We start from the raw sequence: 13,532 nt of genomic DNA on the forward strand, positions 1-13,532 counted from the left end.
TGGGCTGACGAATGGCAGATGGAGTTTAATTTCGATAAATGCGAGGTGATGCATTTTGGTAGATCAAACCAGGGCAGGACTTACTCAGTTAATGGTAGGGCGTTGGGGAGAGTTACAGAACAAAGAGAGCTAGGGGTACATGTTCATAGCTCCTTGAAAGTGGAGTCACAGGTGGACAGAGTGGTGAGGAAGGCATTCGGCATGCTTGGTTTCATTGGTCAGAACATTGAATAAAGGAGTTGGGACGTCTTGTTGAAGTTGTACAAGACATTGGTAAGGCCACACTTGGAATACTGTGTACAGTGTTGGTCACCCTATTATAGAAAGGATGTTATTAAACTAGAAAGAGTGCAGGAAAGATTTACTAGGATGCTACCAGGACTTTTGATGGTTTGAGGTATAAGGAGAGGCTGGATAGACTGGGACTTTTTTCTCTGGAGCATAGAAGGCTTAGGGGTGATCTTATAGGCGTCTATACAATAATGAGGGGCTCAGATCAGCTAGATAGTCAATATCTTTTCCCAAAGATAGGGGAGTCTAAAACTGGAGGACATAGGTTTAAGGTGAGAGGGAGAGATACAAAAGGGTCCAGAGGGGCAATTCTTTCACCCAGAGGGTGGTGAGTGTCTGGAACAAGTTGCCAGAGGCAGTAGTGGAGGTGGGCACATTTTGTCTTTTAAAAAGCGTTTAGACACTTATATGAGTGAGATGGCAATCAAGGGATATGGGCCAAATGCGGGCAATAGCGACGAGCTTAGTTGTTTTAAAAAAAAAAGGGCGGCATGGACAAATTGGGCCGAAGGGTCTGTTTCCATGCTGTAAACCTCTATGACTCTATCTTCATCTATCACAGCTTACCCTCTGATTTTAGCTTCTCTGCCGTTTGGTGGCCATTCGCACCCTTTATTCTCACTATGCGCTGCCATTAGCAGCCTTTTTCCCTGGTTTTTGTGGCTATGACTCATCTTTCATTCCCTCCCCCTGCAGTATAAATATCTCCCACTTTCTGTGCCTTTTAACTTTGACAAAGGGTCACCTGGACTCGAAACATCAGCTCTTTTCTCTCCTTAGAGATGCTGCCAGACCTGCTGAGATTTTCAAGTGTTTTGGTTTCGTTAGCAGGCTCGTACATAATGGAACACAGAACAGTTGAAACATTTAACAGTACAGATCTGTTGGACTGAATGGCCTGTTTCTTTGCTGTAAAATCTACGTCAAATAATCCCTCTCTTCTCTCTCTCTCTCTGTCTCATTGTAGCCATGCATACCCCGGGACCAGCGGAGCTGTTCATCTCCGGGGCCATTCCTGGATCTGGGACTTTTCCATCCTCATCCGCCCTCTCAGCCTATCAACATCCAGCTTCCTTCAGCGGGCGGAGTTTCCCAGTGACGTCATCGCTGACGCTTCAGGATGCCACCTTCAGCCCGAGCTCCAATGGGCTGCTCTCGCCCCACGACCCCCTGCTTCACATCAAGTCCTCTCAGTCCAGCGTCCCGTCATCGTTGACCTTTGACCGCCTGGGCAGCGCCGTACTGGGCACGGGCCTGCCCTCCCAGAGCTCGGCCTACCGCACGGCGCAGGAGTCGGCCTCCCGGCACCTGCAGTCGCAGTTCAACCTGCTCTCCTCACCACTGGGGCCCTCGGAGCAGGCCTCGCAGTTGTACAACACCTCGGTGTTCTCCAGCTCGCCGGCCTCCGGCATCGAGCGGGCCATCCCACGGCAGGACAGCGTGATTAAGCACTACCAGCGGCCCTCCAGTGCCCAGGCCCAGCTGCCCGCCTCCCACCACTCCCTGCAGCACTACCTGAGCTGCGGCGGGAGTCACAGTTTCCAGCAGATGCCACGGCACTCCACCCTGTCCTGCAGCCCGCTGGGCGAACAGTCCCCCGTCAGCAGCGAGGGCAGCCAGAAGAGTTCGCAAGCCCGGGGCGAGCACTCGCAGAGCTACCGGCCCATCATCCAGTCTCCCGGCTACTCCTCCTCCTCCTCCTCCAAGTCCAAGAGCTACTCGGCCTCCCGGCAGGCCCAGAGGGCCACCGCCACCCCCAAGTGCCAAAGCATCTCCTCCAGCGGCCCGTCCCACAGCTACTCCTCCTCCACCCCCAAGGCCAGCTCGGTAATCTCCAGCCAGCCTCAGGCCTACTCACCGGGCCAGTCGCAGAGCCTACTCAGCATGAGCCAGTCACAGAGCTACAGCGTGACGCAGGCCCAGAACCTGGCGGCCGTCAGCCAGTCCCCCGGCTACACCTCCAGCCAGTCCCAGGACCTGCCCGCCGTCAGCAAGGCGCAGAGTTACTCGGGCAGCCAGGCGCAGAGCTACTCGCCGGAGCAACTGCAGGGCCTCTCGTCCGTGGGCTCCATCCAGAGCTACAGCGTCCAGTCGGAGCCCCACTCGTCCGTCACTCAGGGCCAGAGCTACGGCCCGGCTCACTCGCAGGGCATGCCGGCTGCCAGCCCCTCTCTCAGCTATGCCACCGGCCATTCCCCCGCCCTCAGCTCCCACGGGCAGTCGATCGTCTATTCCTCGGCCAGCCACGTTCAAAGCCTGCCCGAGGCCAGCCCCTCCCAGATCATCCGGCCCCTCCAGTCACCGACGGGGAGCCGCTCCCAAAGCGTGGCCTCCCCCGGCCAGTCTCAGAAGTACCTGTCCTCCGTCTTGTCCCCGTCTTTCATCCAGTCGTCCCACTCGCAGAGCTTCCAGGCCTCGCAGCCGCCGCTGGAGCGGACCCCCTCCTACGGCAAGGCGAAGTCAGACTCGGACCTGCTGTCCTCGGAGCGGACGGAGGACGAGGACTTCCTCATCCAGCACCTGCTGGACTCGCAGAGCCCGCCGCGCGTCTCCACCCAGGGCCTGGTGGAGTGCGAGGACCGGGCGCCCAAGAGCATCGTCTACGAGATGTCCAAGTCGGAGGAGAGGTATCACCTGCAGAGCGTCATCCGGACCAACTCCAGCCTGGACAGCCAGGTCCTGGAGATGTCCCTGCAAGGCCTCAAAGACAAGAAGAAGAGTGAGCGGCAGAAGGAGTACGGCCACGGCCGCTCCTCCTCCGACGCATTGGTCACCTCAGTAGTGCATTACAGCCATCAACCCAATAGCATCGACAGCCTCGCCCAAGACATCAAGAAGTCGGTAGACCACCTCCAGACGCCCCACATGGACGCCTCCAGCAAAGAGATCAACGCCGGCCACTCTTACCTGCAGAAGACGCCTGAGCAAGGCTCCCGGGCCCACCACCTGGCGTCGGAGGCCTCGCAGCTGGAGACGCACGGCATCCTCCAGAACCCGCCCAGCTCCCAGCTGATGCTGGACACCTCGCCCGAGATGCAGCTGCCCATGGGCCACCAGCCCCCCGGGCAGCAGTCACAGCTGCTGCAGTCGGTGCTGACCCACACCCAGAGCCAGCTGCAGGCGCAGCAGCAGCGCAAGGCCCCGCTGGACGTGCACATGATGGAGTCACAGCGCCTGCACTCGGAGGCTCCCTCGCCCCAGCTGCAGCTGCTGGAGGCCCACCTGCAGAGCCAGCAGATGCAGGCCCACGTGCGGTCCCAGCCGATGGACGTCCACCCCCACCCGCCGCCACCCCTGGACGCCCACCTGCTGGACTCCCACCAGATCCAGGCGGAGGCCCGGTCGCCGCAGATGCAGGGGCAGCTCCAGGGGGAGCGCCACCCCGCCGAGGGCATGGAGGGCCTCCCCCAGGCCGAGGGCATGCAGTCGCAGGAGATGCAGGAGTTCTTGGAGCCCGACCTGCACCTGGAGAGCCACCTGTCGCAGACGGGCCAAGTCCAGTCCCAGCAGCACCTGCTCCCCGAATCCGGCGAGTCCCTACAGCTGGATGCCTCCGAGTCCTCCCAGCAAGTCTCCCAGCAGCAGCTGGAGGCCAAGGACCAGTTCAGCTCCGCCAGCCCCCAGAGCGCCAAGCAGAGGTTCGTCCCCCTCACTTCCATCTGCTTCCCGGACTCCCTCCTGCAGGACGAAGAGCGCAACTTCTTCCCGGGGATGGAGGACATGTTTTGCTCGGGGCCTTGCGGCAACGAGGAATACAGCAAGCAGTCGTGCAGTGAGGAGGCCGGCCAGGCCTTGGATAGGAGCAATGGCATGAAGTCCGGCTTTGAGATGATGCACTCGAACCAGAGCTTCCAGGGCTACTGTGCCTCGGACACGGGCAACAACCAGCAGAATGTGCACCTGGACCTTGACTCGGTGGCCATGAAGGCTGAGCTGCAGTCCACCGTCCAGACCGAGCATCTGGGCCTGACTCAGCAGAGCCACGGGCCCACAAGCGCCGACATCAAGTCGCCCCTGACCACAGCCAGCTTCTGCTCCATGAAGACCAAGAAATTCCTCAAGACCTCCTCCCTGCACCTCCTGAAGAAGAAGGACTCGCCCCCCCAGCCGCCCAAGAAGAACTACGCCCAGGAGTACGAGTTTGAGGATGAGGAGAAGGAGGACGTGCCCGCCGACATCCGCCTCAACAACCGCCGGCTCCCCGACCTCCTGCCGGACCTGATCTCCAGCTGCCGCACCAGGACCAGCATCAGCCCCGTCTCCGACATCGACTTCTGTTCCGGCAACAACCCGAACGGGGGCAAGAAGAAAAGCAAGCGGGCCTCCAAGCCCAAGGAGAAGGGGCCCCCGCGGCCAAGGGGTCGGCCGAGAATCCGGCCCCTCGAGCCGCCGCAGGGCGTGGCGCCGGACGGCCCCAAGAAGAGGGGCCGCGGCAGGGGGAGGGGCAAGAAGATTCCGGAGAACGAAAGCGAGGGCTTCAAAATGGAAAAGCAAGTGAAGGCGGGCAAGGTAAAGGTCGCTTTTCACTTATTCCCCCCGATTTTTGAAGGAACTATGAGTTGGGAAATTTCATGGGAGTTTCATGTGGGAAAATCGCAGGTGGTTAGAGAAAAGTTTTATCATATAAACATGGAAACTAGAAGCAGGAGGAGGCCATTCGGCCCTTCGAGCCTGCTCCACCATTCATTTTGATCATGGCTGATCAACAAACTGAATATCCAGACTTTCCTTCCCCCTCCCCTCCCACCCCCCTGCCCCCCCCTCCCCTCCCCTCCCATATCCCTTGATCCCTTTAACCCCAAGAGCCATATCTAATTCTGTCTCAAAATCACACAATGCTTTGACCTAAACTACTTTCTGTGGGAGTGAATTCCACACATTCGCCACACTCTGGGTGAAGAAATGTCTCCTCACGTCAGTTTTAAATGGTTTACCCCTTATCCTCAAACGCCTAGTTCTGGACTCCCCCCACCATTGGGAACATTCTTTCTGAATCTACCCTGTCTAATCCTGTTAGAATTTTATCAGTTTCTATGAGATCCCCTCTCACTCTTCTAAACTCCAGTGAATATAATCCTAACCAACTCAGTCTCTCCTCATATGACAGACCTGCCATCCCAGGAATCAGCCTGGTAAACCTTTGCTGTACTCCCTCTATAACAAGGACATCCTTCCTCAGATATGGACACCAAAACTGCACCCAATACTCTAGATGTGGCCCAATGCCCTATACAATTGCAGCAAAACATCCCTATCCCTATACTCAAATCCTCTCGCTATGAAGGCCAACATACCATTTGCCTTCTTTACTGCCTGCTGTACCTGCACGCTTACTTTCAGTGACTGATGCACGAGGACTCCAAGGTCTCGTTGAGTATCCATCTCTCTCAATTTACACCCATTCAAGTAATAATCTGTCTTCCTATTTTTGCTACCAAAGTGGATAACCTCACATTTATCCACATTATACTGCATCTTCCATGCAGATACCCACACACTCAGCCTGTCCAAATCACGCTGAGGTATCTCTGCATCCTCCTCACAGCTCACCCTACTTGTGACACAAATAAATAAACTTTAAACTTGGCGCCAGCCCATCACTAAGTTTGAACTATTCTGCTCTTCCTCCTTGTCCTTTTTGTGTTTGTCATTGATAATCTTGTTGTGTCACCTCAGTTTAAAAATTAATAATAACAACACGGCTGTGTGTGCGTGTGTTTCCCACCTTAAAGGGCAAGGTTCAAGGGTCAAAGGCAAGTGACCTTCTACCCATCGAGGCTCCGGAGTCTCTCCCGGCAGAAAGCGCCTTGGAGAACAGTCAAACCCAAGAAAAGATCAAGAAGAAAATCAAAGAGGTTGAGGAGAAACAGCCGGAGATGAAATCCGGATTCATGGCTTCGTTCCTGGACTTCCTGAAATCGGGAAAGCGGCAGCAGCTGCCGGCCACGACCTCCAGCCCGCAGAAGGGACGGCCGTCGTCGGTCATCAACCAGCCCTCGCAGGCCTCGTTTGGCCTGGCGCAGTCCATGCTGTCGGGGCCGCTGGACGCCTCGGAGAGCGACAGCCTCATGAGCTGCGCCAGCCCCTGCAAGCGGTTCGATGACGACCTCAAGAAGAACCTGGAGACCCTGCCGTCCTTCTCTTCCGACGAAGAGGATTCCGTCAGCAAGAATCAGGACCTGCAGAAGAGCATCACCTCCGCCATCTCTGCCCTCTACGACCCAATGGATCGCAAGGAGAACGACAGTACAGGTACAGAGTTCTGTTTGGTCAGGGGATTGCATGGGTGGAGCACGGATACCACCATGGAGCAGCTGGGCCGAATGGCCTGCTTCTGAGCTCTCAATTCTCTGTGGAACACCGCACTCCAATTGGAGGTCACCTTGTAGTTGGGGGACTAGAGGTTTCGCTGGTTCTGATCCAAGCCGGGGGATGGGTTTTGCTGTTGCACGCAATGAACACAGGAAGACAAAGCAGGGAGGAGCGCGCACCCATAAGGAGCCCCCACTCCCCTCCCCCAACACCGCACGCATTGGCAGTTGAGAAAACTATTGGTACAAACCAAAAATGGTAAAAAATTCTTCTCCCAAAGAGTAGTGAGAATTAGAGCTCATTACCGCAGGGCATGGTTGAAGCGAATATTATGGATATATTTAAAGGGGAACTGGACAAACACTTGAGGGAGTAGGGATTAGAAGGTAGCACCGGGTAGCACAGTGGTTAGCACTGCTGCCTCAAAGAGCCAGGGACCCGAGTTCGATTCCAGCCTCAGGTCACTATCTGTGTGGAATTTGCATGTTCATAGAATCATAGAAACCCTACAGTGCAGAAGGAGGCCATTCGGCCCATTGAGTCTGCTCTGACCACAATCCCACCCAGGCCCTACCCCCATATCCCTACACATTTACCCGCTAATCTCTCTAACCTACACATCTCAGGACACTAAGGGGCAATTTTAGCATGGCCAATCAGCCTAACCCACACATCTTTGGACTGTGGGAGGAAACCCGCGCAGACACGAGGAGAATGTGCAAACTCCACACAGACAGTGACCCAAGCCGGGAATCGAACCCAGGTCCCTGGACATGTTCTCCCCGTGTCTGTATGGGTTTACTCCAGGTGCTCTGGTTTCCTCCCATGGTCCAAAAGTGTGTAGGTCAGGTGGATTGGCTATGCTAAATTGCTCCTTAGTGTCCAAAGAGGTGCAGGTTAGTTGGTTTGCATGGTGGCACAGTGGTTAGCACTGCTGCCTCACACTGCCAGGACCCGGGTTCAATTCCCGGCTTGAGTCACTGTCTGTGTGGATTTTGCACATTCTCCCTGTGTCTGCGTGGGTTTCCTCCAGGTGCTCCAGTGTCCTCCCACAGTCAAAAGACGTGTTGGTTAGGTGCGTTGGCCATGCTAAATACACTCTCCCTCAGTGTACCCAGGTGCTGGAGTGTGGCGACGAGGGGATTTTCACAGTAACTTCATTGCAGTGTTAATGTAAGCCTACTTGTGACACTAATAAATAAACTTGACTTTTTAAATTGTCCCTTAGTGTCCAAAGAAGTGTAGGTTAGACAAATTGGCCGTGCTAAATTGCCTCGTAGTGTCCAAAGATGTGTAGGTTAGGTGGATTGGCCATGCTGAATTGCCCCTTAGTGTCTAAAGATATGCAGGTTAGGTGGATTGGCCGTGGTAAATGCTTGGGGTTATGGGGATAGTGTGGGTGGGGTGGGCCTGGGTGGGATGCTCTTTCGGACAGTCAGTGCAGACTCGATGGGCTGGATGGCCTCTTTCTGCATTGTAGGGATTCTATAATAGATTTAGATTAGGAAAGCTGGGAGGAGGTTGAAGTGGAGCGTCGGCATGGATTAATTGGGCTGCCCCCACCTGTTTGTGCATCCTAAAATTGGGTTACTTCAAAGAAAAGCAGGGGAGGGTAGGCCGCTCCATCGATCTGACTTTATCCAATCGACCTGTGTTGCTTTTTGCCAGATAACATGGCTGTGGAAGAGAAGGAAGTGAGCACCTCGCCTTCTGAGGCCTCCCAGCCAGAACAGGTCACCGCCCCATCCCCGGTCTCGCCTAAAGAGCCCATCCCAGAAGAGGAGCCCTCTCCCGCCCCCGAGTCCCCACCACAGCCCGAAGAGAAGGAGGCGCCTTCCCCGGTCAAGCTGGCCAAGAACCAGGACTCGGTGGCCATTTGCGGAGAGACTGATGAAGATGATGAGGAGAGCGGCGGAGAAGGTGCCATCCGGAAGTGGGATGAATTTGTCATCAAAATCGACGACATCAAAGAACTTAAGGTAACAAACTATTCTCACCCACATTTTAACATTAAGTGAAGCCATCAACCTGGCATTGCTGGTTCTGCCTAGCGGCCATTCCTGATGACATCATTAATTTTTGTTATTCATTCATGGGATGCGGGCATCCCTGGCTGGGTCAGCCTTCATCACTCATTCCTGAGCATGTTTGAGAGTCAACTACATTGGAGTCACATGTAGGCCAGACCAGGTAAGGATGGCAGATTTCCTTCCCGAAAGGGCACGAGTGAACCCCAGTTGGGTTTTTATGACAATTGGCAATGGTTTTATGGTCATCATTTGGGCGGCACAGTGGTTGACACTGCTGTTTCACAGCACAGGACTCAATGGACCGAAGGGTCCGTGTGGCACAGTGGTTAGCGCTGCTGCCTCACAGCGCCAGGGACCCGGGTTCGATTCCCGGTTTGGGTCACTGTCTGTGCGGAGTCTTAAAGGTCCTTAAACAAAACATTAAAATAAGATCCAGCCTGGGAAATAGGCTCACGTGGAGTTTAAACATCTACATTGACTATTGGAGCCAAGTGATTTGTTTCTGGGAACCAGGTTCGGGTCCCTGCAATATTGACCGTGTCTGCGTGGGTTTCCTCCGGGTGCTCCGGTTTCCTCCCACAGTCCGAATCCGTGCTGGTTAGGGTGCACTGGCCGTGCTAAATTCTCCCTCCGTGTTACCCGGACAGGCGCCGGAGTGTGGCGACCAGGGGATTTTCGCAGTAACTTCATTGCAGTGTTAATTTAAGCCTACTGTGACACTCATAAATAAACTTTAAATTTTATATGAAGTTTGGGAAGTTTATAACTGTGAACGCATTGTTATTTTCTCAATTTTAGAAACCAAAGCCAGCTCATCTCTCTCTCTCTAACCTCACTGGAGGGTAACCAAGAGCAAGAAGGATGTTTTTTCAGTTTGAAGTTTAAAGTTTCTTTATTAGGGTCACCGTAGGCTTACATTAACACTGCAATGAAGTTACTGTGAAATTCCCCTAGTCGCCACACTCTGGCGCCTGTTCGGGTACACTGAGGGAGAATTTAGCATGGCCAACGCACCCTAACCAGCATGTCTTTGGAGTGTGGGAGGAAACCGGAGCACCCGGAGGAAACCCACGCAGACATGGGGAGAACGTGCAGACTCCGCACAGACAATGACCCAAGTCGGGAATCGAACCCGGGTCCCTGGCGCTGTGAGGCAGCAATGGAGAACCCCAAGGTGCTCGTGTGGGGTTAGCTGCAGAGAATTGAACTCGATCTTAATGATGAGGGTACGAGAGGCCAGAGTTGGAGATGTGAAGAGACTGTGAGGCTTGGAGAGGTTATAGAGGAAGCGGGGAGCTGAGATCCTGAAAGGAATTCCGCACAATTTGAAATTTGGGCACTGCTCAGTGAGTGAGGAGGGGAGTGATGAGCGATTAGAACTTCTGTATAGGGGCAGCACAATGGCATAGTGGTTAGCACTGCTGCCTTACAGCGCCAGAGACCCGGGTTCAGTTCCGGCCTCAGGTTGCTGTCTGTATGAAGTCTGCACGTTCTCCCCGTGTGTGCGTGGGTTTCCTCCGGGTGCTCCGGTTTCCTCCCACAGTCGGGGGCACTGTCTGTGTGAAGTCTGCACGTTCTCCCCGTGTCTGCGTGGGTTTCCTCCGGGTGCTCCAGTTTCCTCCCACAGTCCCAAAGATGTGCGGGTTAGGTTGATTGGCCATGCAATATTGACCCTAGTGTCAGGGGGATTAGCAGGGTAAATATATGGGGTTACGGGAATAGGGCATGGATGGGATTGTAGTTGGCGCAGACTCGATGGGCCAAATGGCCTCCTCCTGTATTGTTGGGATTCTCTGATTCTATAATCTGAGACCGAAACGTACAATTTACTTTTGTGTAGAAATGGGAGTTAACTCTTGAATCCTCAGCCCAGTTACTTAGAGAGAAATCTCAATTAGGTAGATATGTTCCTGAACTAGTAATGGAGACGTCCACTTGTAACAGAGAAAAAAAACAAGAGTTCGAATCCCACCACAGGCAGTTTGAGAATTTGAATGAAATGTAAATTAGCTTGTAAATCTTAAAAATAAGAGTTGGTATCAGTCAAAGCAACCATGAAGCTATTGAATTATTCATTTGCAAATTAAGCATAAGGGATTGGATGACAGGATGGATTTGAATGTGACCTCTTGAATAATAATCAGAATTAGAAATCGCCACACACACTCTTATTCACTCATTCCAAAAGTAATCAACTGGGTCTCGATTACTAGCCCAGAACCAAAATCACCAAGCTGCCATATCCCTGTAGTTTTGGAGGAGAAAAGGCATCTTTCTCAGGCAGAGATGGTTGCACAGAAACGTAACAAGGATGTTAGAAGTTACAAAAGATTTTGAGTAAATGGGGAGAAAGGGTTTTCCCCTGGTTGGAGCGTCAGTAATGAGAGGTCACAGGTTTAAGATAATTGAGCAAAGAACTGATGGACTGGTGCGTACATAAAGTAATAATTAGGGGCGGCACGGTGGCACAGTGGTTAGCACTACTGCCTCACAGTGCCAGGGAACCAGGTTCGATTCCAGCTTCGGGTCCCTGTCTGTGTGGAATTTGCACGTTCTCCCCGTGTCTGCGTGGGTTTCCTCCGGGCGCTCCGGTTTCCTCCCACACTCCAAAGATGTGCAGATTAGGTGGATTGGCCATGCTAAATTGCCCCTTAGTGTCCAAAGATGTGCAGGTTAGGTGGATTGGCCATTCTAAATTGCCCTTTAGTGTCTTGAGATGTATAGATTAGGGGGATTACGGGGATAGGGCCTGGGTAAGACAAAAAAGGTGGGTCAGTGCAGACTCGATGGGCTGAATGGCCTTCGGTACTGTAGGGATTTTATGATTCTCATGTTGTTACAAACTAAAGAGGCTGATTTTCTTATTGTATGTCAACCCCTAAAATGCAAGACTTAAATATATCCTCACCGTTACTATGCAGGTTAATCGCTGACTTGTGGTTGGCATTCAGGAGCATGTTAATATAATGTTCAAGTGGGGTTGTATTGGAAGATAGTTTGGGGATGTCATTGGTGTTTTGAGAAGAAAGGAAATTGAATAAATGCATAGAACTTTATAACCCAGAAACAGGCCAGAGAAACATAGAAACTAGAAGCAGGAGGAGGCCATTTGGCCCATCAAGCCTGCTGTGCCATCTGACGAAGGAGCAGCGCTCCGAAAGCTTATGGTATTTGCTACCAAATAAACCTGTTGGACTTTAACCTGGTGTTGTGAGACTTCTTACCCCATTCATTATTGCCATTCAACACTGGGAGATTTTCACAGTAACTTCATTGCAGTGTGAACGTAAGCGTACTTGTGACTAATAAATAAACTTTTAAAAAATAAACAGGTTTCCAATTCCATGTCTGATCAATTGAATTTAAATTTCACCAGGCTGCCTTGGCGGGATTTGAACCTGTGTGTCCTAATACCAGCCCAGTGACGTTAACCACCGATACCTGCCCTGCGACACCTGGTGGTTAGGAATAAAATTGCAATGAGTAATACGTGGAAGGATTGGAGTGTGGACTAGTTGGAAAGTTGAAAGTTTATCTATTAGTGTCACAAGTAGACTTGCATTGACACTGCAATGAAGTTACTGTGAAAATCCCCCAGTCGCCACACTCCGGCGCCTGTTCAGGTACACTGAGGGAGAATTTAGCACGGCCAATGCACCCTAACCAGCACGTCTTTCGGACTGTGGGAGGAAACCGGAGCACCCGGAGGAAACCCACGCAGACACGGGGAGAATGTGCAGACTCCGCATAGATGGTGACCCAAGCTGGGAATCGAACCTGGGTCCTTGGCGCTGTGAGGCAGCAGTGCTAACCACTGTACCACCGTGCCACCCATGAGCTCTCGCCAGCACAGCTTTGATGGGCTGAATGGCCTGATCCTGTCCTGGATCAATTTATGACCCAATTGTTATATATTTGAGACTGTTGTTGCACTTTGAGTCTAGTCTGGTGTAGAGCCCAGGCTGCCGTTGTCTGCTTTTGCCCCATCCTGTGTAGCGTTAGCAGCTCTTCAGTAAACCTGTTGTTATTTTCACCCAACCCCACACGCTAAGACTTCACGTTCTGTTATCCTACAAGCGCAGTACGTAACACCAGCATCAGTCAATTGGAGGGCTTTGTGTGTTGCGTGGAGTTTTATGTCACTCCCTGATTTTTGATGTGACTCACTGCTCGATCTCCGTCCTGTTTCACAGCTCGCCATGCAGGCGGGAAGCGAACCGCCGCCAATCTGGCGGGTCCAGAAAGCCTCACTGCAGCAGTTTGTACCCGAGGTGCGAGACGGCCAGCGCCACTTCTCCTCCAGTGGTCAGGTAAGCTTATCCCTCGAGCTCACTCTCGCCCCTCCCCCCCCCTCCCCCTCGGGCGCTCGCCCTCCCCCCCCCTCAGGCGCTCGCCCCCTCCCACCCCCCCACCCCCCTCGGGCGCTCACCCCCTCCCACCCACCTCGGGTGTTCGCCCCCCCTCCCCCTCGGGCGCTTGCCCCCCCCCCCTCGGGCGGGCGCTCTCCTCTCCTCCCCCCCCCCCCCCCCCCCCCCGAGCGGGCGCTCTCCCCTCCTCCCCCCCTCGGGCGGGCGCTCTCCCCCCACCCCCCCCCCTCGGGCGGGCGCTCTCCCCTCCTCCCCCCCCCCCCTCAGGCGGGCGCTCTCCCCTCCTCCCACCCCCCCCCCCCCCTCGGGCGCTCGGGCGCTCGCCCCCTCCCACCCCCCTCCCCCTCGGGCGCTCGCCCCCCCTCTCCCCCCCGCCCCCTCGGGCGCTCGCCCCCCACCCCCCCCCTCGGGTGCTCGCCGTTCGCCCCCCCCCCCCTCCCCCTCGGGCGCTCGCCCCCTCCCCCCCCCCCCCCCCTCGGGCGCTCGCCCCCCACTTGGGCGCTCGCCCCCTCCCCCGCCCCTTGGGCATTCC

General features: G+C 54.3%; 1 protein-coding gene across 1 annotated transcript in view; it reads left to right on the forward strand.

Moving 5' to 3' along the window:
• Nucleotides 1-13,532, forward strand: part of LOC144509005 (proline-rich protein 12-like) — an 89,946-nt gene that overhangs the window by 43,646 nt on the left and 32,768 nt on the right. The window contains exons 4-7 of the mRNA XM_078237242.1: nt 1,259-4,800; nt 6,024-6,543; nt 8,272-8,582; nt 12,827-12,943. Of these exons, the coding sequence (XP_078093368.1) occupies nt 1,259-4,800; nt 6,024-6,543; nt 8,272-8,582; nt 12,827-12,943 (4,490 nt within the window). The remainder of the gene's footprint in view (nt 1-1,258; nt 4,801-6,023; nt 6,544-8,271; nt 8,583-12,826; nt 12,944-13,532) is intronic.

This window comes from Mustelus asterias, chromosome 21 (assembly GCF_964213995.1).
Source record: "Mustelus asterias chromosome 21, sMusAst1.hap1.1, whole genome shotgun sequence".
Classification (NCBI taxonomy): Eukaryota; Metazoa; Chordata; class Chondrichthyes; order Carcharhiniformes; family Triakidae; genus Mustelus; species Mustelus asterias.